This window comes from Cynocephalus volans, chromosome 10 (assembly GCF_027409185.1).
Source record: "Cynocephalus volans isolate mCynVol1 chromosome 10, mCynVol1.pri, whole genome shotgun sequence".
Lineage (NCBI taxonomy): Eukaryota > Metazoa > Chordata > Mammalia > Dermoptera > Cynocephalidae > Cynocephalus > Cynocephalus volans.
In genome coordinates this window covers 130,922,392-130,948,338 of record NC_084469.1, presented here as the reverse complement: position 1 = coordinate 130,948,338, position 25,947 = coordinate 130,922,392, and the positions used below count along the sequence as shown (strand labels likewise).

The 25,947-nt window shown below is 40.1% G+C and overlaps 1 protein-coding gene across 2 annotated transcripts in view; it reads left to right on the top strand.

Moving 5' to 3' along the window:
* Nucleotides 1–7,252: 7,252 nt before the first annotated feature.
* The window catches only part of SNTB2 (syntrophin beta 2), a 94,458-nt gene continuing 75,763 nt past the window's right edge, over nt 7,253–25,947 (top strand). For both annotated transcript variants that reach the window (XM_063112369.1, XM_063112370.1), the window contains exon 1: nt 7,253–7,859. In XM_063112369.1, coding sequence (XP_062968439.1) covers nt 7,280–7,859 — 580 coding nt within the window. In that variant the 5' untranslated portion in view covers nt 7,253–7,279. The remainder of the gene's footprint in view (nt 7,860–25,947) is intronic.

Genomic DNA, 25,947 nt, shown 5'->3' with positions numbered 1-25,947 from the left:
AAAGTACTCATCTCCTTATACCTTGCCTATATATTGATAGGCTTTAGTTTTAGCCTATCCATGGTGAAAAATAGTATCTCATTTTACATTTTCCTGTTTACTGATGAGGTTGCTTATTTTATGTGTTTGGCTGAGGAAACTGCATATCATAACCTTTTCTCCTTTTTTTCTTTTTCTTTCTTTTTTTAAAAGATGACCGGTAAGGGGATCTCAACCCTTGGCTTGGTGTTGTCAGCACCACGCTCAGCCAGTGAGCGAACCGGCCATCCGTATATGGGATCCGAACCCGGGGCCTTGGTGTTCTCAGCACCACACTCTCCCAAGTGAGCCACAGGCCGGCCCTTTTCTCCTTTTTTTCTAATGTCTTTTTCTTTCACATTTCAAAGTATTTTAAATAACCAAGTGTGTTAATGGCTTTCTTATCGGACAGCACAAATCTAGGTATTTAGGCTTAGTTTTGTGTCAGTCCATTGTCTTTAGGAAGTTATAGACCTTAATACTGACTTAACATACATTTATTAAGTGCCTCCTATATGCTATGCGCCAATGACAAATAAAGATGTGGTCTCAAGAATTTCACAGCCTAGTCGGGGAGAGAAACAAGTAGATCAGTGATGCTACATTAGAGGTGAGCACAGAGAGGGACACCTAACCAGCAGGGGTAGGAGGTTGTCCTTGAGCTTATAACCCTTGGAGCCTGGTGATGATTAGCAGAGTGGAAGGGAGAAGAAAAGAGAAAGTCCTGCGGCATTCTCAGTGCAAAGGCCTGAAGCAAGAGAGAGCATAGTCTGCTTAAGGGACTGCAGTAATTCCGTGTGGTTGAAACATAGGGTGTGGAGGAAAATGAGGCTGAAAGGGCAGGTAGGCCTACCAGAGTACTGAGAGCATTCATGTCTCAAAATCAGGGAAGCTGGCTCCAGGTAAGTTTCATAGAAAAGATTAGTAGAGCGGTTTCCACACAGGAAAGCTAAGCAGCTTAGGAAAGTATGTGGAAAATACAAGTAGGTTTGCATACAGAACCCTTAAGCCAACATGTAGTGAGAAAAAAGATCAGCTGGGTGGGCCTTATAGTCTGTGGTTAAGAATTTTTATTCAGTGGAAAACGTGGTTGTGAGTCACTCAGTCAAAAGAATGACATAGTAAAATGCCTATTTGTGTAAGGGGCAGAAGAGACGAAGTTAGGGAGGCACAAAACAAGCTGTTGTATAGATTCTTGACTTGGGGTCTGTATTAGTTTGCTAGGGCTGCCATAACAAAGTACCATAGATTGGCTTCAACAACACAAATTTATTTTCTTACAGTTCTGGAGTCTAGAAGTCTGAGATCAAGTTGTCAGTAGGATTGGTTTCTTCTAAGGCCTCTCTCCTTGGCTTGTAGACAGTTGTCTTTTCTCTGTGTTTTCACATGGACTTTTCCCTGTGCCTGTGTCTGTGCCCTAATCTCTTATAAGGACAATAGTCATATTGGATTAGGGCTTATCCTAATGACCTCATTTTAACATAATTATCTTTTTAAAGACCTTATCTCCAAATTCAGTCACATTCTGAGGTACATGTGTGTTAGGACTTCAACCTATGCATTTTGGGGGAACATGATTCAACCCATAACGAGGTCCATGGAAGGACTTCTGGAGCTCTGTCAGCTCCCAAGATTGAATGCAGAATTGTGCACAGTGTGTGTTTCTCTGGGGTTTGTCCACATCATGAAGCTGATTCCCAAAGGCGTCCATGATCCCTCAATTTGCTATTGCATTAACTGACTCAGGAGGGAGTTAAAACTGGGATGAAAGCCTAGGAGTACCATAGACGTCAATAAACGTGAGTTGGTGTTTGGTAGTATACGAAGAATGACAGTTGGCACTAACTGTAAGACCGCAGAGTTGTGAGGCACTGGCGATTCTGTTAGAACTAGTGATGGGGGAAAGTGGACTTTTATTTTTAGATCTTATTTGAATTTCATAGCAAATTATGTAATTTCCATGACTGTCAATAAAAAACTGATTTTCCATAGCTAAGAGGGTTCATTGGAACTAAACTGCTTAGTATGTCCTTCCTAATATTTTCCTAAAAAGAAAGTCACAGTGCTACAAAACTGTCACCAGCTGCTTCCTATTAGGAATGTGGTTGGCAGATGTGGGTTTTCATAGTCATTATGCATGAGATAGTTAATCCATTTTTATGGGTTTCAGATGGATAGTGATTTATCTTGGTGGGGTGAATTAAAAAATGTGCTATCATCAGCTAAAGGATATATGCACCTTTCCCTCTTTCACTACATGTTTGTGCTGGAGAGAAAATATATTGTAGGATATTTTCTCCTGAAAGGCAAAGTACTGTCCATTGAAAAGGACAACTAATCTCACTGTCTTCTAACTGAGGAAGAGTTATGCATGGATAGTCTTTCAAAGCTGGATGTTGGATTGGTTATCTTATAAGTTTATTTCTCCCTTTGGCCTCTTAGTAGTGACTGAGCAGCTTTTGCTTTTATTCCTCTGGCATCAGGCCGCCTTTGTGGCAGTGACCTTCAGGCTTGCTAAGGGCTGCAATTTTGCCTGGAGCCCTCCTTCCTTATGAAATTACACAACACTCAAACCTTGGATCCAGCCCCAGATCAACTAATTCTTTTCTTTGACGGACTCTTGGCAATATATACTCCCTTTCAGCCGAAGTGTAGCTTTATATAAGATCTGTTTGTCACCAAAATTAATTTGGCTATTTGCCCTTTAAGCCTGGAATCAAATGGTATTATAGCAGATGCATTCCTAGATAAAGTATAGACTCTCAGTTGGAGAGTTTCTACCAAAGGTTTTATTGTTGCTGCTCTGAAGGTCAATTGGTATTAATAGCAACAGTGGGTACTTTTTATGGACTTCTTGCTGTGTGACAGGTACAGTGCTCCTAAGTGCTTTGCATACATCATCCTGCTCAAATCTCAAACCACTCTAAGAAACAGAAGGTATCTGAATATTTCTGAAGAAGAAACAGGCCCCATGATTTCAGCCCCTTGGCCATAGTCATATAGCTAGTAAACGTGGACAAACTAGGATTTGAACCTTGTGTTCTTAATTATTGTGCTATACTATGCATCTACTATGAAGGAGAAGAAAAAAAAAAAAAAAGACGATTGGGTTTTGAGAGCATAGACTCAGAGCCTGAGTTGTACAATTATAAGATGAAATTGTAGAACCAAGAGAACTAATTTAATTCCCTCATTTTAAAGTAGCAATGATTCTGCCTGTTCTGAGAAATAGTAAGATAACAGTATGAACAGAGAATAGATACTGATAGGTGACAGGAATAAAAGGATATTAGGAATTATCTCAGCTATTTCCTTTTTTTTAGAGGTAGATGAAATAACGTGCCTGTTCAAAGAATTATCTAAGCTTGTTTTGCTGTCCTTAAGAAACCGTGAGTACAGATGTGTACTCTTTATTTCAGATTTCATTACCTACACTAATTACATTTCCATTGACTATGTGAGATTTCCTAGACGGTAATTTTCACTCTGCAAGGAACCAATAACCTTCAGAAGGATTATTCGAAAAGACTACAGTGCAGGAGGCACTGAGTTTCCATCACATGTTTAATGAGTTCCTTCTCTGCAATGCAATATTTTTGAAATAGTGGGAAATAAAAATAATTTGATGGGTGGCCCCTGCCCTCCCGTAGTTTATAATGTACTTGGGCAAAAAAGGCAGGCATAGAACTCAATTGTTTTGTTTTTTTTAAAAAGATGACCAGTAAGGGGATCTTAACCCTTGACTTAGTGTTGTCAGCACCACGCTCTCCCAAGTGAGCCAACTGGCCATCCCTATATAGGGATCCGAACCCGTGGCCTTGGTGTTATCAGCACCACACTCTCCCAAGTGAGCCACGGGCTGGCCCTAGAACTCAATTGTTCAAAGGAAAAATCCCAGCGAACTGGGAGTCAGGGAAAGCTGGAATGAGATCTTGCTAGGTTGTTGAAGAGGGCAGGAGATGTTTAGAGGGAAGGACTCAGGTGGGAACGTGCGAGGCATTAGTGGGAGACACTGAGTTTGGCTGATCTTAAAGTAGTGATGAAAGAACATTAAAAAGTTCATCTGGGATCTGATGAAGGGTCTTGTAAATACAACTTGATAGTTTGGAATTTTTTTATGGATAGATTTCAAAATAATTTAAGGAAAAACTCCCAAGTATTTCAAATACCAATCCCCATGTAAAGCCAGGGCTAGGGCTCACAGACCCCTCGAGCCTGTTGTACAGACTGGTTCACAAACCCTTCACACACAGGTCTACGAGCTAGGCAATAGGAAAAGGTCCTGGGAGCCATAGGTAAAAAAATTAATAGGCTTTATTCAGAGGTAGGAACAGCCGCCCTAATGGCTTCCCAGAGCATCCGGAGAAGCTCCCTGTATCAGAGTGTTAGTCCTTTATACTTAAGTCCATAACCCAAAACACCTGGGTGCACATGCGCAATTACACTAGACAATAACAAGGAACACCTGGGCGCATGTGAATATTTACATCACATGCTTGGCAAGATTTTGAACATCTGAGGGGCCCTGACTATTTTTCTATATTTTCCCAACACCCCATTACCTTCTCTACTCTCAGGGTTAACTAATTTGTTATATAACTTGCTATCTTATGTAAGTGCCCTCACTTACTATTAGTTGGAAGATCTGTGACTTCCTCCAACTAAATTGATGAAAAGGTCTTGTTACTTTTGAAATGAATTTCCAGCACATCCCTCTTGCTAATAAAGGTGTCCTCAAGTGCCCAACCCTTGGGTGATTACATATGCAAAAGTGTTAAAAAATAGTGCTCATACTCTAAGGAATCAGCTGCCAAATGCTCTCTAATAAGCAGAAATTTCACATAACTCAGGCCTCTGGGGGTTCATGCCTCATCGGGAGCAAAGCCAGTAATGTCTGTGACTGCAGGTGCACTTGGGCACATTGGGACCTGCCGGAACAGTGAGCTGGCCTCACTGCAGTTAATTTAGGAGAGGGCTGGAGGGTTGAGCTTTTGCTGACATTTGCAGCTTGGAAAATCCTGCCCCACTAATTGCAAAGAGAATTCTGCTGTAATAATTTTTTTGCTAAGATACTTTTCTCATTTTGAATTCTTTCTTCATTTGGGCTCTGGATGCTTCCCAGCTTCTATTTTTATTGTTTTAACTCCTGGCCTAAGAGGCTCTTCGGAAGTTTCTGCCTGTATATGAATGTGCATTCATTGAATGATACATAGCTGAGGCTTACGAGCCTCAACGTGTACTTCATGAGCAAGCAAGAACTGTGTACAGCCCCTTTTACAGGAATTGGTGCACACTTCTGCTTGCCCCCTGTCCTTGCCCAAATGAAAAGAAGGGGATTTCCCTTTTACTGCTGAAGGAAAGTTAGAGGACACCTTGACCTCATAATTTTGCTGAGAGCTTGCTTTCTCAGCAGTGTGGTTTCTGGACCCTCCTTGAGATCTGAGGACAGCAGTGGACCAGGAAGCTGGTAGATCTGAGTTGTCTCTGCTTCCTCACTGTGGACTTGGGACCAGAGTCTTTGGCTCTCTGGTCCTCAGTCTCCTCAGCTCTTCCAGCCCACGAAGGTAGAAGCAGGTGGACTGCATCACTCACATCTTTGGATTAAAGCCAGTGCAGCCTCTGCAGTGTGTATAGCAGTGGCTCATGGCCTTTGGTCGTGGCACCTCTTTGCAAATTGGATAAAAGTCACAGGCTTCAAAAAATACCTCAGATATCAAATTTTTCATACACTTTCTGGGGATGCCCTCTTACACTTGCCTGTTCAAAAGACTGTGGTCTCCAGGCTAAGAAAGATCTACAAAGTCAAATCTAAACTCTTCGATATTTGATTACATGAAGCTTTTCCCACTCATTTCCTGCTACTTCCACTGACAGCATGCTCTATTCACACAGGAATTCCGGCATCTTCCTATGTAACCGTCTGTGATGGTTAATTTTGTTTGTCAACTTGACTAGGTTAAGGAATGCCCAGGTAGCTGGTAAAACATTATTTCTAGGTGTGTCTGTGGGTGTTTCAGGAAGGGATTAGCATTTGAATGGTAGACTGGGTAAAGATCTCCCTCACCATTCAATTGGGCTGGCATCATCCAATCAGGTGAGGGCCTGAACAGAACAAAATGTCAGAGGAAGGGTGAATTCACTCTCTTCGCTTGAGCTGAGACATCCATCTTTTCCTGCCCTCAGACTTTGGTGCTCAGGCCTTGGGACTGGCACTGGGACTCATACCATTGCTCCACCCCTACCCCCTTCTTGGGCCTTCAGTCTCAGACTTACATTATTGGGTTCCTCTGGTTCTCAGGTCTTTGGGCTTGGATTGGAAGTACATCACCAACTTTCCTGGGGCTCCAGCTTGCAGATGGCAAATGGTGGGACTTAACCTCCATAATCTCATGGCCAATCCCTCACAATATATCTGTTTAATTTTTTTTTTATTATGGTGGCTATCTGATAAAGGGATCTGAATCTGTCACCTTGGTGTTATAAGGCTGTGACCTAACCAACTGCGTTAACTGTCCAGCTGTAGGGCTTAAGAAGACATGGTCCCCTCTCAAATTACAGGTAAGTAAACAGGTGATTACAAAGCAAAGTGACAAAGATTGGATTCATGCCTCTGGACCTTTGCTTATGCTGTTCCCTCTGCTTGAGATGTTCACCCCCCAATGTCATCTCTGTGAAGCTGACCCTAGGCCAAAGCAAATGTTTCTTTTATTCTGCTCTAGGGACATTTTCTACATGTCACTTAACCACGTAGAATCACACGTAGTTGGTTTTCCTCCCTCATTAGACCGCAGGCTCTCAGCTGTGGTACGTTATATTCAGCTTGGCTCCAAGGCCTCAAAAGGAGCCCGACCCAGCACACGGTTGAGCGCTCAGTACATACAGAATGAACCAATCAATGCAAGAATGAACCTGCCACCCAATCTTGCAGGCTTGTAAAATGCTTCTCCAAACTGATTTTACTTTCCGTGCCCGGGCAGCTCCCGTGAGTTGCACGGTAGAGGTCAGGAGTTTGGGGGACCGTGGGGAATCAACGGAAGGAGAGTGTGAGATGGAGTTCCACCGCGATCTGGACGTCCACGTCCGGATAACTGCGAGGGACCAGACAACTTCTTAGCCTCCGGAAGCGGCTGAGCCGCCCTCTCCCCGCCCCACGCCCCGGAAGATGGGCGTGGCCCCTCATGAATAATGAATCGCCGCGGGGGAGGGGCCGGGCCCGCCCCCTCGGGCGGGAAGGGGGAAGCGCCGAGGCTGCCTGACTGGAATGAGGGTATCTGCGGCAACTGCGGCGGCGGGAGCGGGGCCGGCCATGGCGGTGTGGACGCGGGCCACCAAAGCGGGGCTGGTGGAGCTGCTCCTGAGGGAGCGCTGGGTCCGGGTGGTGGCCGAGCTCAGCGGGGAGAGCCTGAGCTTGACGGGCGACGCGGCGGCGGCCGAGCCCGAACCCGCCCTGGGGCCCGCAGCGGCCGCTTTCAACGGCCTCCCGAACGGCAGCGGCGCGGGCGACTCTCTGCCCGGGAGTCCGAGCCGCGGCCTGGGGCCCCCGAGCCCGCCGGCGCCGCCGCGGGGTCCCGCGAGCGAGGCGGGCGCCTCACCGCCGGTGCGCCGGGTGCGGGTGGTGAAGCAGGAGGCGGGCGGCCTGGGCATCAGCATCAAGGGCGGCCGCGAGAACCGGATGCCGATCCTCATCTCCAAGATCTTCCCGGGGCTGGCGGCCGACCAGAGCCGGGCGCTGCGGCTGGGCGACGCCATCCTGTCGGTGAACGGCACCGACCTGCGCCAGGCCACCCACGACCAGGCCGTGCAGGCGCTGAAGCGCGCGGGCAAGGAGGTGCTGCTGGAGGGTGAGCGGGGCCGGGCGGGCGGCGGCGGCCTGGGCTCGCGGGTGCTCACTTTGTTTCTGCCATCCTGCCCCCTTTGCGGGGCGAGTCCGTTCCCTCCCCCTAAACCCCGTTTTCTGGGGCTCTGAGTATGGAAAAACTGATGCTCCTTGCAGGAAAAGTTGGGCAGTCCCCGAAGTGTGGTTTGCAGCCGCTAAGGAAGTCTCGGCTGAGATTTAGCAAAAAGCAGCCGCGTATGACCCCCCCCCATCCCCCGATAAGCTGACACTAAGAACTAGAGGGAGAGCGATCGGCTCGAGTTCTGTAGGTCTCCGTTTGCCTGCGAGAACTGCCGGGTTGGCGCTTTCCTCGCTTACCTCTGGCTCCCTGGGGCGGGCGGGTCTATTAAAAAAAAAAAAAAATCCAACCTCACCGATGCCAGTGTTATGCTTGGGCAAACCACCAAAACGCTGGTTAATTTATGGGAATTTAACCCATCATTGGTTCTCAACAATAACCAAAGGAGATCATAGCATTTCACTGAAGCCAGAAAGCTGAAACAGCAAGTTTGTGTGGTTAATGAGCCTTGTTTAACAGTGGAGGCTCACGTGTTTGAACGTTTACTGCCAAGTAGAGTTTTGCCCTTTTGCAAGAGACTGGTGCCAGCTTCCTACCACTCATAGGCGTGCTGATTCCAGACTACTAGGCTTTTAATAAGAAACTTGAAATGGTAAATCACAAGATATGTTTGAATAGCCAGGATTATTCTTTACCTTAAGTATTATGTGATCGATCTGTAAATTGAATCTTTTATGATGAATTGATGGAACTAAGGCAAAATTAAATCTCATCTCTTGTAAGGACTCATGCATGTTGGAGGTGATAAGAGTATTGTAGATGAAACTGTAAATTGTAAATGAAGGTCGGTTGCTTCCGAAATTTTTGAGCGATCAGCTTTCTTTCACTGGTGATACAGCCATTGGAGAAGCATTTCTTGCTGGCTGTATAGAAGAAAATACAAAAGAAGATACGGTCCTTACTTGATTTCTAGTAATGAAAATGGTAGAAAAATGCAAAACAACTTATGGGGAGGAAAAACATCAAATTCTTGATTATACAGTACAAACTATATATAAATGCCAAGGGAATGCAAAGTTAGAAAGTAGTAAGTGGGAATGGGATTAGTCAGGGAGGACTTTTTCAAGGAACTGAGTCTTGAGCCAGGTCTCCAAGGAAGTGATGGACATAGGCAGAGATGAGTCAGGAGGGTATTCCTGGCAGAGGAAGAACAGGAGGGAAGGGCTCAGGGATGGGGGTTGGGGGAGGGACCAATTATGAAACTGAGAAGCCACAAGTCTAATTTGGCAAAATGATTTTCACTTTTTTATAAATCTGCTTGTAAATATTTGGAAAAGTATTAGTTTACAAGGAAATGATTTTATGTGTTCCAGTTGTGAAATTCCAGTGTCTCACCCTTATAATATCCTATTTGTTAATCTTATTTATATCCCACTTACAGATGGGGCTAGACGCTGCTCAGAAATTAAAGTGTAAAATTACAGATTGTGGTTTGGGCACGTGTGTGGAAAAAAAAAAGAAAAACAGTCACCCTCAATATGTACTTTGAAATTGGTCTAGCTAAGGATTTGGTTATAAATTCTTAGAGCCAGAATATTGAATTTAGTACCATACTGTTTATGTATTACTCTGGTGATGGGCAGACAGTTAAATCCTTTACACCACATTTTTTTAAAAAAACGGTTTTTGTGTAGATACAGTTTGAACCTGGTATTCATACCAGTAAAATGAAAACCACCTAATAAATGCTTCCCAGTAGTCATTAGTATAAAATAGGCCACATGTGTTTTTATTTTATTTATTTATTTATTTATTTTAAAAATAAAAAAATTGGAGCTTGTATTTTGTACATTTTTATTTCTTTTTTCTAGTAATATATTTTATATTTATAAATACAATTTTTATTTTATTTATTTTTTCCTTTTTTAAAATATATTTTCTAATTGAAACATAATTAATTATACATATTTGTGGGGTACGGAGTTGACTACCAATACTTGTGTACAATGTGTGATGATCAAATCAGGATAATTAGCATATTCATCTTCACAAAACATAATCACTTTGGGTCTATTAACCAATTTTTTTTTTAATTTTTAATTTTTTTAATGGAAACATACTTGATTGTACGTATACGTGGGGTACAGAGTTGGATATCAATACCTGTGTGCAGTATGTGATGCTCAAATCAGGATAATTAGTATATTCATCATTGCACAGTGTAATAATTTTTTGGCCACATGTGTTTTTAGAAAGAGGGTTTACAGATGGCAGCATAATAACATATTTATTGATGCCTTTTTACTTGACACAGGTTCTACTTTATTTTCCCATTTTGTATAAGACAAGAAGTTTTTGTCCTTACAGGTGTCTAGAAGTCAATATGGTGGATTTATGACGTTGCATATTCAAACCAAGGAATATAAAAACAAAACTACTCAAAATATGCAAAATCACTGAAAACAGTCATTTAATTTGAATTGGTCAGATATTATTTAAAGTTGAGAATTGGCGTCCCATCCAGGTAGGCCACTTTGAAAAGACAGATTTCATGCTCAGCCCTTAAAGTTTCAAGCTGTATTGTCCTTCTATTAGATGTCTTAAAACTTGAAAAACTACCTTAACATAGCACAGTGATGCTCTTTTGTGGTGTGGGCAGAGAATTTCAGGCATGCTCTTGCCACCCTCATGCCAGGCAAGCTATAGTCTCTGGTTGTCTATGGTTAGGGAACTGAGCTAAAAAATTCCTTTATATCTCAGGGATTTGTAGGAAGTAATTCATTCGTTCATCAGACATTTATTTAATGCTTATCATGTGCGAGAGGCACTTAAAGATAACTGATTCCTGCCCTCAGGAGGTTTAGAGTTGAGATGAGAGAGAGAGAGAGAGAAGGAGGAAGGGAGAGAGAGAGAGAAAGTAAATATATGTAAATACAGCAAAGGGCTATGCTGTTATGTCTGGAGAGGGCACAGCACAGAGGGAGCAGTTGTAATAGGTTCATAACGGGAATCAGGTTGAGGATGCCCAGGAAAAGGCTGATGGTCAAGCTGAAGCTTGAATTGAGCCTTCACGTAAGAAGAGACAGCTGCCACCAGTAAAGACACAGAAGTGGCAGACATTAACAAGTTATTCTGCCCAGAAAGGGTAATACAAGCAAAGACTGTGGTCAGATGTGGGTTTGTTTCTGGCTTTAGTGGTTTGTAACTCCTAGGCTAGTTACTTAATCTTGCTAAATTTTAGTTTCCTCATCTGTAAAACCAGGTTGGTAATATACCTCTCTCAAAAGGTTGTTATTCATTTGACACTTTATGTATTGGGTGCATTTTTAGGGCCTGGGAATATAGCAGTGAATAGCAATAAAAGTCTGAATGAGGAAGGTAGGACTGGGTCATGAAGGTATGCTGTGAATTAACAAAGATATTCTCAGAATAGCAAATTGTTAAATTAGAATACAAGGCTCCATTTAACTGAAAAGAAATACTGTACATGATAAGAATTGTTTTAGATAAACAGATTAAGAACGTGTTTGTATTTCTTGGGTGCAAACAACTTTTTCTAATCTTGTTTTGCTGTTTTTCTGCCATCTCTTGCATAGGCCAACTTTCCTATCCTTAAATTTTGCTTTTAGTTTCCTGTCTCTCTGATTTTTCTTCTTCCTTCACACTTACTACTCAGAACCTTAAAACTTGCCATTAAATATGTGTCATTTTGACTAGTGGCTGTTAGCATTGATATTAAGTCATACAGATTAGATAGCCTGTGTATTAATAATGCAAATTGTAAGCATAAAAGGGGTAACTCTACTCACCTATCAGACTTTTTATTTTGGGGGGGGCAGCTCGCCAGTGTAGGGACCTATCAGATATTGTATGTTGAGTTTGTTGTGTCCTTTGTGCTGGAAATAGGGTTTCTAGAATTTGTGTGTGTGTGTATATATATATATTTTTTTGGTGGCTGGGTGGTAAGGAGATCCGAACCCTTGACCTTGGTGTTATAAGGTTGTGCTCTAACCAGCTGAGCTAACCGACCAGCCTAGAATTTATATTTTTAAGGCTATGAAATTGACTAAACATGAATTAAGCTACACATTGAAAAGTGTTCCAGAGGAGGTTAGGGAAGAAGTATAAACTGTCCAGCTTAAGGTTTCATATTTGAGAAAAGATCAGTATTTTTAAAGCAGTTCTCACTGGAGAATTGTTGAAAATCATCTTTCATTGCCTAAATAGGATTCTAAAAGTATTGTTGTCAAATCTACTGAAAAGAAATGGTTAATTGTATAGAGGAAGTAGACTGGCATGAAATTTAACTTCAGAATTGAAAATAATTTTTGTATCTAGAATGGTTTGACATTTTGAGTGTCATATATAATATGGCTCTTTTTGTGTATATCAGGGGACATATAACAAATATTGCTGACTTTATTAGGCTGCAAAATTAAGCTGGTTTGGATTCCCACACTGCCACTCTCTTCACTGTATATTGGATAAGTTGAGAGTCTCCTAGGGAAAATATTTTATATTTTCTTTGAGACTTTGGGTGTATATTCATTAATCAATCTCTTAAGGAACAACTAAATTGTTAGGATGTTTGGGTTTCTGTGCTTGTTTCTTTTTGTTTAGCCTCTTTATGTTTTACTTGAATGATTGGACATGCTTATATGAGAAGCTGTCTTTGTAACCAAATTATTTTATACATGCTAAAATATGCCCTCTAACTTATTACCAGAAAAAATGAGAAGTTGATTGATTCTTTTTTTTTTTTTTTTTTTTTTTGTCTTTTTCGTGACGGGCACTCAGCCAGTGAGTGCACCGGCCATTCCTATATAGGATCCGAACCCGCTGCGGGAGCGTTGCTGCGCTCCCAGCGCTGCACTCTCCCCAGTGTGCCATGGGCTCGGCAGAAGTTGATTGATTCTAATACAGAGTGGTTATGGAAATTCTAAGAACAATTTTAGGAAAAATAATTAGGCTTTAATTTAGATCTCAACTGATAACAGCTTCAGCTGATAGTTCCCTGCTGTGTAGTCCTTTCTGTATGACATTTACTCTACTTTGTGATCAGATGTGAGCCTTTGTTCATAAGGGGTGAGGTACAGCCTGTGGCTGTGGAACAGTGCTCTGCTCTTCTGAGATGATTGTTCAAGGATCCAGTCAGTGTTTTTGGCTATGCTGGCACACTATGCTAACTAACTGAACAGCAACAAATAATGCTGCTTGCTTGCATTTCCCACTAAATACTATAATAATAATAATACCTTACATTTTTATCAGGATTTTAAAATTATCTATGCATTTTAATCTGTATTTTCTCATTTGATCTTTTATATAGTTACTGAGGAGAGAAGCTATTTAGCTTTGTTGTGCACATAATTAAACTGAGGTTCACTAAAGTTAAGCGAGCTACTGAAGGTCTCAGAATTTTTCTTGATTTTGGGGGGAGAAATATTAATGCTTCTTTTGGGCAAGAGGAAATATCTTACCTGGAATTTTTAAAGTTTCATCTTATAGACGAGGAATGAACAACCAGAGAGGTTAAGTGACATGATTAAGGTCACCTAACAAATTTATGTGGAACTTGGGCTAAAACCTAGTCTAGTGCTTTCTCCTCTATACCTACAGTCAGGTCTTTTAGCTTCTCCTATGTCTCATCTTGTTGCAGTGTGCTGCAAGAGATCAGTGTGCAAAAGAAGTTGAAGATGGTCCCTGACATCAAAGAAGTTAGAGTGAAACCGGGGAGAGGAAACTACCATGTAGAAAATAGTTGCTAAAATGTGTAGTACTCACTCTTCAAGAGTTCTCGAAGGGCACTGGCTGGTTAGTTCAGTTGGTGAGAGCATGGTGCCGATAACACCAGGATCCAGGTTTTGATCCCTGTACTGGCCAGCTGGCAAAAAAAAAAAAAAAAAGAGTAGTATTGTGGAACAGGCTTTAAGGCCAACTAATTAAAAAAAAAAAAGTCCTCTGAAGGAAATGACCAACTGGGGGATGGGAAAGGTGATTATAACTTTGTGGGGAAAGGAGAATTTGATCTGAGACTTCCGGGACAGGCTGCTTCTCTGTAAATGGAAGTCAGTCAAAGTTGAGCAAAAGCCAAGATGAGCATGACATATGATAGGAAGTGAGGAGAATGGCTTATTGGCATGGACTTGGGGGGAGAAAATAAAATTGGATAGATAGATTGGAGCCAGATTATGCAAGTCTTTAAAAGCCAGCCAGAGGAATTTGGACCTTTTTCATTTTGTCAGTCAACATTTGTTAAGTACTTACTGTAAACAAGGTGTTATAGATGCTGGGAATTCCAAATTGGGAGTAATCCCTGTCCTTCAGGCTAGTAAAACAGAGCAGTTGTGATTAGTGCTTTAATAGAGGTGAGAGCACAGGGCACTGGAGGTAAAATTGCAAAGGAAACAGCATGTGGAAGTTGAGAAAGTGGTAAGTAGCTGATGTGTTGAGAAGGGTAAAGCATGGTAAAGTATGGGAAGTGTGTGCCAGGACAGTAGGCTGGAAAGGTGGGTAGAGGCCAGGTAGGTCATCAGGGCCTTGTATGCAGTCCTGAATAATGGTCTCTAAATGTGTTTTATATTTATTTTTTCAACTTGAAAAGAAGAAGAAATTGAGCTTTATTAATTAATGTTTAATATATAGATAACACTGGATCTCTCACTTAGTCTTATAAGATGGTGCCATTCTACACTTGATATACAATAGTACTTCAAAAAGTTCATGGAAAAATAGAATTAAAAGGTAATACCAGTCTTTCTATGAACTTATTGAAGTACCCTCATACAAGGTGATGTGCCAAGGGAAGAGTGGAAGCTTTGCAAAGCAGAGGAGTTGACAAGGGTGATCCTATTAATTTGACTGCTATTATATTGCAACTTACTGCAGTTTACTTGAGCTTGGTTGAGTGGATTTTTGTTATATTATCTGCTTTTACCTAAATTAATCTTTGCAAAATGAACAAATGGCTTAAAGAGTTGTACGAAGAAACTTAGACTGAAGATAATTCTTTTTTTTTTATTAATATATATTTTTTACATTCTATGATGTTGTTGAAGAGCAGTTCGGAGGGAGGGTGAGAAGGGAAAGGGAAGGAAATGGGATTGGAAGAAGGAGGAAGGAGGAGGGCCAGGATTGAGACCTGTGGCACCCCCACATTCCCACAGGGGGGACTCGGGGGCTTCCAGCAGTGGCTTAGTCATTGCTGGGCTGCGTGCAAATGTCAGGGGTGTGTGGCAAAAGTCCTCACCTCCCACCTCCCCAGCTTGGGAAGCTGGGACCCTTCTTGCTGCAGCTCAGTTGTCATCACTGGGCTGGCTGCGGGGGGGGGGGGGGAGCATGGCCAAGGCCCTCAGCCCCACACCGCCCCAGCTCAGAAGAGCTCAGGGCACTTCCTGTGGTGGCACAGTGGTCATCGCTGGGCTGGTTGCTCATGTTGGAGGGGCATAACCAAGTTCCAAAGCCCCCTACCGCCCCAGCTCGGGAGAGCCTGCAGTGCTCCCTGCGGCGGCTCAGTGGTCGTCATTGGGCTTGTTGCTTGTGTTGGGGGTGTGTGACCGAGGCCCTTGGCCCCCCACCACCCTGGCTTGGGAGAGCCTGGGGCTCTATTGAAGATAATTCTAACATGGCAGACAATATCAAAAGGATAGAGCTGGCCTTTCTCCTCCTAGTAGGAGCTCTTTGTCACATTTCGAAGTAATTATATCTGTCAAGAAGTCAGCCTTAAAAATGAAATTGTCAAGAAGACTATTTGAAATATGGATAGACACACATTATCATTAATAATGAACTTTACCCGGGGCTCGGGTTCCGATCCCTATATAGGGATGGCTGGTTAGCTCAATTGGGAGAGCGTGGTGCTGACAACACCACGTCAAGGGTTAAGATCCCCTTCCTGGTCATCTTTAAAAAAAAAAAAAAAAAATGAACTTAACCCTAAGAGTATATTGTGCATTGAGTTCATGTAGCAGCTAATGATCAAATGACCTCACCAGGAATATGTTTGTGTATTAATTTCATCTTTATCTCATTCTTTTTTGATTTCTATATTTTATATATGTTTTATAATATATGTGCATTAATAAATATTCATAGATTGAGGGTGTATACTCAAATTTTTACTGATGCTGCCAGAAAGTTTTAGGCATGGGGAGCTGCTGAAGTGCTTGAAACAAGGGAGTGATGTTTTAGAAAGTTGAGAGTGGAGAGGGAGTGTAGAAGCTCAAGACATGAGGTGAGGGAAAGCATTTAGGAGGCTATTGTGACACCATAAGCATAGTGAGACTGGATAGGACAGTATGAAGCTGAGAAATATTAAAGACAGAAAGAAAAGGTCTAAATGTTTGGGATCTTAGGGAGAGAAAGAAGTGGAGGCTAACTCATGGATTTCTGGCTCAGGAAACTGGATAACTATGAAACCAAAATGAACAGGGGAGGAACTAGTTTTTGGGGTGAAGAAAAGTTCAGTTTGGGGCATGTTGAATTTGAGTTACCTGTGTAACTCAAATCCTGGTGGAAAAGGCCAGTAACCAGTTGGGAATATAGATCTTTAGTTAAGAGAAATGTCAGAACTGAGATGAAAAAAAAAAAATGAGATGAAGATTTGTGCAGTATTAGGGTAGAGGTGGTAATTGAAGCCATCAGTGTGGATGAAGTCAGCAAGAGAGAGTAGTGAAAATTAAAAAGAGAAGTAGAACCAGAATGGAATCCTGCAGAACCCCTAAATTTAATTAGGCCAGGCACCAAAAAAAAAAAACAAAAACAAAAAAACGGGGAAGGAAGTAGAATCTGGAAAGGAATGCTCTAGGATGTAGGAGGAGAATCTGGAGAAAACAGTGCAGTGGTGGTCAAATAAGTTTCAAGAAGGAAGTGGTGATCAGCAGCTTCAGGTGCTACAGAAGCCAAGAAAGTCGAGAACTCTAAAAAGGAGTCCGTTGGATTTCATAATTAGAGAACAAGATCACTGAGGTCTCTTAAGAGCTGATTCAGCCAAGTGACAAGAGCAGAAGGCAGTGAGTAGACTGAGCTTTTGAAAAGCTTTTCAGCAAAATAAAAGAAGCAAAGGTGGTAACTAGAATTGAATGAAGTGTCCAAGGAAGGTTTTACTTTTGTGGTGGTTTTTTAGTTTGTTTTAAATGGGAAAGAATTGGGAAATATTTGTGCAGAAAGGAGAAAAGGCCAACAGAGAAGAGAGAGATTGAAGAGCTAGAAGGGGTGGGGAACTGATGCAATCTGTTTTTGAGCCAGGAAGTGACATGATGGGAACAGAATTTTGGGTTGGCAGTAGTGGATGCACTGGATGCAATAAGAGGAAGGACCAAAGGTAGGAAAAAGTGCAGCTGTTGTAGCGAAAAGTAATCTAAACCAGAGGTGATAACCTTTGGAGGGGATGGTGGTTGTGGCAGTGGGAATACAGACAAAGATTAAATTCAGGAAACACTTTAGCTGGCTGGTTAGAGTTCAGTTGGTTAGAGTGGTGCTGACAACACCAAGGTCCAGGCTTTGATCCCTGTATTGGCCAGATGCCAAAAAAAAAAAAGAAAGAAAGAAAAAGGAAAGAAACACTTTAAAGCAGGTGATTCTTGCCAGGGGACTTTGAATCACTGGGGACCTTTTCCTGCCTAGACAGTCTCCTTCCAGCTGCCTTTGCACTGAGAGATTTGACACTTGTGGAGGCTCTGTTATTTGCACAGATGTTTGATTCCTTAGAGACATTGGGGTGGAAAATCGAGAATTAGAGTTTTAAAGGAAGAAATGACAGGATATGGTGACAGATTGGATGTGATGAATTAGCCCTGAGATTTCTGTCTAGGAATGATGGAAGAATGGTCACCAGTGAAAAAATGAAATAATTTAGAGGGTGCTACTCTCATACCGTTCAGCTTTATTGTAAAGCACTTCGGTGATGTAACTCTGTCTGCTGTCTATGGGGTTCACACAGAATGACATTTAAAGGGTCTTTTTTCTAGATTAGAGAAATGAGCTTTAGAGTTCCTCTGGAGAAACGATGGTGTGTTCAGTGAGTTTAATATTTTGTGCCTGGAGAAATACAATTAATTTGGTTACTTTAAGTGTCTTTCTGAGGAAAATGCACTGATTTTATATTTTCATTAAATTTGTGTTTGATTTCAGTGTAAAAACAAAATTCATGAAATAATTTAATATATGGATGTTATTTATATATGCCAGTGATAATGGTGTTAGTGTATTTGCCTTTTGGAAAGAGTAAGAGTTACAAAATTCAAACTTGGTTTTATTTATGGCTCCCAAGTCATTGCTAGAGTGCTTTGACATATAACTAGTTAAGAATATGTGAAGTGCAAATTTATTTATTTTTATTACTTTGGCTTTTCTGCAGCATTTTTCTTTCTGCTGTCTTCAGACCCTTTTGTTTTTAAATTTGCAGATTATTTAGAATGCTTTATGAAAAGTGAACTTAATGAGATAGAGACATGATAAAGTTGAGTAGAGATTTTTCAATTTAATTAATCTGTCATGCATATAAAATGTAATGCCTCACACTTAGAACATGGGAATCAATAATTTTTCATTGAAAATGACTCAGAAAAAGTATAGATTTACTTATTTGTAGTAAGATGAGTTGATTACCAAAAATTTAAAAAAGAAAAGGAAAATGCACATGCCTTATTCAAGGCTCTTCAGGTTTCAGAACACAGAAACCTATTCAAGCTAGTTCAGATAAAAGGATGGAGGTATTATAAAGATACAGGCAGGTCTCAGGACTCCAGGAAGATCTGAGCAGCCAGGCTTTGGAAATGTCAGGAACCAAGACAATGATGACCACTGCTTTCTCACTCTCATTTCTCATCTCAGAGCTTCTCTGTTTCTCTCTGAGAATATCTTTTGCAATAGCTTTGTTCTAGTCTTGGTTTCATTTTTTACGTTTAACTCTTTAATCTATGTAGAATTTATTTTGGCATATGATATGCAGTAGAGATTTAACTTTATTTTTCCAAATAGTTAACTGTCTCAGCATTATTTGTCAAATAATCCTCTTGCATGCTTATTCTACAAGATTGGTGGTGGCTGCCTGGAGTGCTATGTGGGGAAATATTCCAAAGCCCAATCTGGGTTCAGCAGGAACAAGTGCTGTGCTTAATTAATGAAGTCTGCAATGAGTGCGCCCAAGGTGGGGTGCAATACACATGCTACACATATGCCACCCTAAGAATGACCTGTCCTTTCCTCATTAATTTGAAATGTACCTTTTTTTTTGTTTTGTTTTTGTTTTTGTTTTTGTCGTTTTTTCGTGACCGGCACTCAGCCAGTGAGTGCACAGGTCAGTCCTATATAGGATCCGAATCCGCGGCGGGAGCGTCGCTGCGCTGCGAGCGCAGCACTCTACCAAGTGCGCCACGGGCTCGGCCCGAAATGTACCTTTTTTTATATACTTAATATTTTATATTCTCTGATCTGATTCTGGATTTTCTATTATATTGTATTTGAATGTTTTGTAACATACCACACTGTATGTTGTAGCTTAGAACACTGTATGTTCAAGTGGACTATGCCAGTTAAGAAAAATTTGAAAAATAACAATAGACAATTATTGCCTGGTATACTTATTTCTCCAGATATATTTGGAGTGATTTTATTATACTTAAATCCTTTGGAATTTTGATTAAAATCGTATTAAATCTATAAATTATTTTGAGAAAACTCATGTCTTTGTAATATCTCTTTCCCAATCATTCCAACCAGAAATACTGCATTGGTGGTTCAGTGGTAGAATTCTCGCCTGCCAACCAGAAATACTGAGCCTTATTCATCCATGTTCCAATGATATGGCCAAAGGGTATCAGATGTTCCGATTGGCCAGGCCTAGATCAGGTACTTGGACCTGGGGAATGGGGCAACTTCCCTGGAACCACATGGACTGAAAGTGGGGGTTTCTCAAAGGGTAATCAAGGTGGTATCACCAGAAGAAAGGAGAATGGATGCTAGGCAATAATAAACTTCATTCTAAAACATCAAAAGATGATATCAGAGATAAAATGAGAAACCACCGTATTAGTTAAGACATTTAGAAACTTTATAGACAGCTGTAAAATGAAACCCAAAATAATAAATTATTTTCAACATTTATTTCAGTGGTATTTTGGACATCACTTTTCTGTGGATTTCAAGCAACTTTGCAAGTATGCATTGTATTTTTATGGCTAGGACAGCAAAAATATATAGAGCTTAAGGATAGGTCTTAAAGTCAGAGCTGGATTGGGATATATCAAAATAGACATACACAGTTTTTTTTTAGCAGGAATTATTTTGGTTACAGAAGCCCAAAACTGATTTGGCAGAAATGGAATGTATTGCCTCATGTAATTCCTAAGACCTCTAGGGGTAGATCTAGGTTTTGGTTCAGTGGGATCCAAAGGCTCAAATTATCTTGGCTGCAACATCTCCTGCTGCAGAGAATCTAATTCTGTGTAGTCAGCTAAAATGTCACCAGCAGTTTAAGGAATATATTGCCCTAACTTAATAACCCCTATAAAAAAGGGAGGGGGTTCTTCTAACACCCACATATCAGTCTTGGGAAAGGATTCTAATTAGCTCTACTTTGCCTACCTTTTGGCCCTATCACTATTACCAAGATGATGGAGACTGTGATCTAAGCCTGGGTCATGTGTGCATCCCTGGTGTATCAAGATTGACAGCCTCACTACACTATGAAATGTGGATTGCGGTGGTTGCTAACTTGCTTATAGATTTTTAAATGTTTTTACAGCTAAATTGTAAATGTTTAAAAATTAAAACAGTTGGACCGGCCCGTGGCTCACTTGGGAGAGTGTGGTGCTGATGGCACCAAGGCCACGGGTTCAGATCCCTGTATAGGGATGGCTGATTAGCTCATTTGGGAGAGTGTGGTGCTGACAACACCGAGTCAAGGGTTAAGATCCCCTTTACCGATTATCTTTTTTTTTTTTTTTTGGTCGTTTTTTCATGACCGGCACTCAGCCAGTGAGTGCACCAGCCATTCCTATATAGGATCCGAACCCGCGGCGGGAGCGTCGCCGCGCTCCCAGTGCAGCACTCTACCGAGTGCGCCACGGGCTCGGCCCGATCATCTTTATTTAAAAAAAAAAAAAAAAAAATTGAAACAGTAGACATAGTAATAACAATTATTGAGTACTTACTCTGTTAAGCTCTTTACGTGCATTATCACAACTTATTCTTTCAATAGCCATGTAAGTCATGTGGCATCATCCCCATTTAAGTATGAAGAAATTGAGACCTGGAAGATTACGTAATTTGTCCAAGGTCACAGCATTCGTAGGTTATAGAGGCAAGGTTAGTTACTCAGATTTATCAGACTCCACAGATTTTGGTATTAACCATTATAATAGACTGCCTCTCTGGTGGATCAATTTGGGTTAAGAAGCTAGCAAGTCTAAAAGCTAAAGGGATTTATTGTTATGATTGGCTTAATGTTCAGGAAAATTATGCTCTGGATTCTGTGTTGTTGCATCTGTCTGGAGGTTTTACAGTTAAAGTCTCCCACTCTTTGTCTCTGGTTTTTCTTGTTGGACACAAAGCTGTATGTGATTAATCAACTCGTATTGAATACTTATGCTTTACCTGTCACTCTGGGAGAAATGGAAAGAAAATATGAGCCCTATAGATCCACCTTTTGAGAAGTACTTGGGTTTATAAACACTAATAAACTGCACATAAACTAACCCAGATTATTTCATACAAGTGATAGATGAATGCCCACATAAATTGGAATAAAGGAGCAAGTAATGTTAGGAATGTGTTTTGGGTTGAGTGAGAGAAGTGGGGGACATGGAAAGGGAGTGGAAGGTGGGGAAGATGGAAGATGGAGGTACTCCACAGGAAGAGAATGGCATGACCCAAGGACAAAGACGGGAACAAGCAAGTGAGGTTCAAACTCCAGCAAACACGTTTGATGAAACAGCCGATTTTCAAGACTCTGGACCACCAATTTTTAAAAATTAATGTTTTACTAGAAATAATGCTATAACTGACTTCTTAAATATTCTTGTAACAATTTTATTCATTATCTACTAACTGCTTTATAATATAAAAATTAATTTTTTAATTATTCTAGGCAAACTTTTTTTGTTACCTCTTCCATTTTTGATATAGATATTATGTTATTTTACTTTTGGAAAATACCAGTTTTAACAAAGTAGCATTCTCCAGATGTATCTTCCTTTACAAATAAATGTGCTTATGCCCAAAAGAAACAAAATCTGTTTCACTGAACACTAAGTATCTTGGATTTGCCTCCTTATTCCGCTGTAATTGTTGGCCAGTAAAGCATTTAGATTGTTAGTTCTGTTTTCATTGCAATAAGGGATGTCTACGTTATAGAAAACCACTAATACTATATATCATATTATAGAGTACAAAGGATGAATATTCTGTATAAGTCTCTTCAAAGATTATTTATTACATTCTAGAATAATAATGCACTTAAAAAATAATGAACATAAAGTAAAAACAGTTGGAAAAATTAAGCTGGCTCTGGGGAAATATAAATTTTGTGGAAAAACAAAAAGACTAAGGTGTATTTCTGAAAACCACGGCTCACCAGATATGTTTTAATATTGATCTGTTTTGCCCATTTACAGTGCAATAGAGTTGATTTTTATACTTATTTATTTAATTTTAGGATACAGAATAATGACAGTACTCACAAGATTGATATAAAGCATTTATACTCTAAAATAAAGAAATGAGGGCCGGCCCGTGGCTCACTCAGGACAGTGTGGTGCTGATAACACCAAGGCCATGGGTTCGGATCCCATATAGGGATGGCCGGTTGCTCACTGGGTGAGTGGGGTGCTGACAAGACCAAGTCAAGGGTTAAGATCCCCTTCCCGGTCATCTTTAAAAAAAAAAAAAAATAATATAAAATAAAGAAATGAAATAATTTTAAATGCTGCCAAGCTGCTTTTTAGCAGCCAGATCTGGCAGGTAGTCTGAGACAGCCATATTTATGTGTATAGTTTCATGTATATATTTTGACAAGGAAAATGTTTTCCTTGCATGTTTTTCTCTGCTTCTCTCTAAGGAGATTGTGGTTGGGAGAAAGATGTAGTCTGTTCTTATTCTTCTACCATCAACCCGTTTCCTCCCATCACTCTTTTAATTTCTCATATTCCCATCTCCTTCCATTGTGCTTGGGTCTGAAAAGAAATCTTTGGGATCCTTCAGGCATCACCAACACTCTGGATGTAGTTATAGAAATTGCCTAATTTTTATTGGGAAAAGAATATAGCAAAGCAACTCTGTGTGACCTTGGAAGAAAAAATTTCAGCATTACAAGCCTTACATTTTTTATCTATTAAAAATAAGATCCCTTCCAGCTTATATTTTATAATTCTAAATACAGGATAATCAGAGAATGGAGAGTTGTAGTTAATATAAACTGACTATATACAAATGCATGGATTGCCAGAGATTTAGAATATAATCAAATGATTTCTTTCTTTTTTTTAAAAGATGATCAGTAAGGGGATCTTAACCCTTGACTTGGTGTTGTCAGCACCATGCTCTCCCAAGTGAGCTAACCGGTCATCCCTATATAGGGATTTGAACCCTTGGCTTTGGTGTTATCAGCACCGCATTCTCCCAAGTGAGCCACGGGCCAGCCCCATCAAATGATTTCTAACACTAAAAATATTTTAAATATAATTGAATCTTTCTTTGGTTCAGATGGAACCTCAGGATTGGTAAGGGCTTATTGTGAATTTCATTTATTGTGATAAAGATGCACAGAGGTGCCAGATAAAAGATTTTATGTTGTAGATTTGCTGATAAATCAGCTTTTTCTCTTCCACTTTTGATTATAGCTAGCAACTAATCTTCAGATCAACACAGGCAGCATTATTAAAGTGATCTTTTTCTCTAAGCAGAGAGGAATTACTTAGGAAAGAAATATTGAGTGATCTAGATTGCAGTTTTGTTACTGATTCTAGTGTAGCTTGAGGTTTCTTCATTGTTCTTTAGTGAATTGAGGGCAAGATTCTCACAAGGAAGATTTGCAAACTTAATGATTATTGCAAAGAAAGATGAAAGTCCAGGACTTAAATGTCAAATCTTTCTTTATAGTGTGAAAAATCAGAAGAAAGGAGGAAATTATTTACATAAATATTATACTTATTTGTGTTGGCCATTGTTGTCAAGCATGTTTACTCACACTGAATTTAGGAATTTAAATGTTAGGCATATTTGGACAAGGTGGGGAATCAATTTCTTTTTTTTTTTATACCTTTATTTTTTAACTAAACTTTTAATTTTTAGATAATTGCAGATTCTCATACAGTTGTAAGAAATAATACATAGATATTCCATTGCTCTTTACCCAGTGGGAATCAGTTTCTTTTGCAAAAATTTAATATATGTCTATTAGCATTTGCACATGGCACAAAAATATTTTTGTCACACATTCTTCTAGACTGTTTCATCCTTCTATTAGAATGATGGATGGAAATATACACATTGAATCACAAGTGTAAAATGGTCGTTTAAAATATGAGTAACCTAAAAATGCTCTTGCAGTGCAGTTTGTTTTTCAGGCCCATGGTTTGAATATGAGGAAAATAACCAATTTGTGATACACCGAATTCAGGATATGATTACTGCTAGAGCAGGAGGAAGATGAATGGAGCCAGAGAGGGGTTCATGGGGGCTTTTTGTTAGGAAATTAAACTGAACAAATGTGCCAGAATGTTAACTTTGATAAAGTTGTGTACATGGGTGTTTATTATATCACTCTCTATATATTTTTAGCATATTTGAAATATTTTACAGCTTTTAAAATTCAGGTAAAATAAAAAAGTTGCATACCTTTATGTTGGATCACTTAACTATCACTTTGATTAATTCTCACTCCTTAACATTTTTATAATTGAAGTATAATTAACATACAATACAAGTACATACTCTGTAGATGTTCAGTTCAATGCATTTTGACAGTTATATATACTTATGTAACCACTGCATAAAACAAGCTACAGAACATTTCCATCACCTCAAAATATTCTCTCATAGTCCTTTCCTCCTGGTCAGTTCCCCTCCTTACCCCCACCCCAAGCAACCGTTTTCTGATTTCTTTCATCGTAGATTAGTTTTTTTGTCTATTCTTGAAATTCATAGGAATGGAGTAGGTACTCTTTTGAATAAGGCTTCTATCTCTTAGCATCATGTTTTCGAGATTCATAGTAATTGATTCTTTTTTAATGCTGATAAATATTCCATTATACAGGTACAGTCATGTGTCACTTAACATGAATACTTTCTGAGAAATGTGCTGTTAGGTGATTTTGTCATTGTGTGAACATCATAGAGTGTACTTATGCAAACCCTAATGATATGACCTACTACACACCTAGGCTATACGGTATAGCCTCTTGTTCCTATGTGAGTAATGCATTGCACTGCAACCTTATTATGGCTACAACATTACTAGGCAATAGGAATTTTTCAGCTCTATTATAATCTTATGGGACCACTGTTGTATATGCAGCCTTTCGTTGACCAAATATCCTTTTGCTGTGCATAACCGTATCCCCTATTTTCCTATTGATGTCCATTTGGATTGTTTTCGTTTCTGGATGTTATGAATAAGGCTGCTATAAGCATTCTTGTTAATTGTGTGTGTGTGTATACTTCAGAAAGTTCATGGAAAAATAGAATTGAAAGATAATGCAAATCTTCCCATGAACTTTTTGAAGTACCCTCACATATGTTTTCATCTCTCTTGGGTAGATACCTAAGGGTGGAATTGCTGGGTCATAAGGTAAATGTGTGTTTAGCTTTATAAACAAATGCCAAACAGTTCTTTGGAGTGGACATACCATTTTACATTCCCAGCAACAATGTTTGAGAGTTCCAGTTGTTCCACATCCCTGTTAACGTTGGGTTTTATAGTCTTTATTTTAGCCATTTTGGTGGATGTGAAATGGTATTTCACTGTGGGGATTTTTTTGTTTTGTTTTGTTTTTGTTTTTCAGTGGCTGGTTGGTATGGGGATCCAAACCCTTGA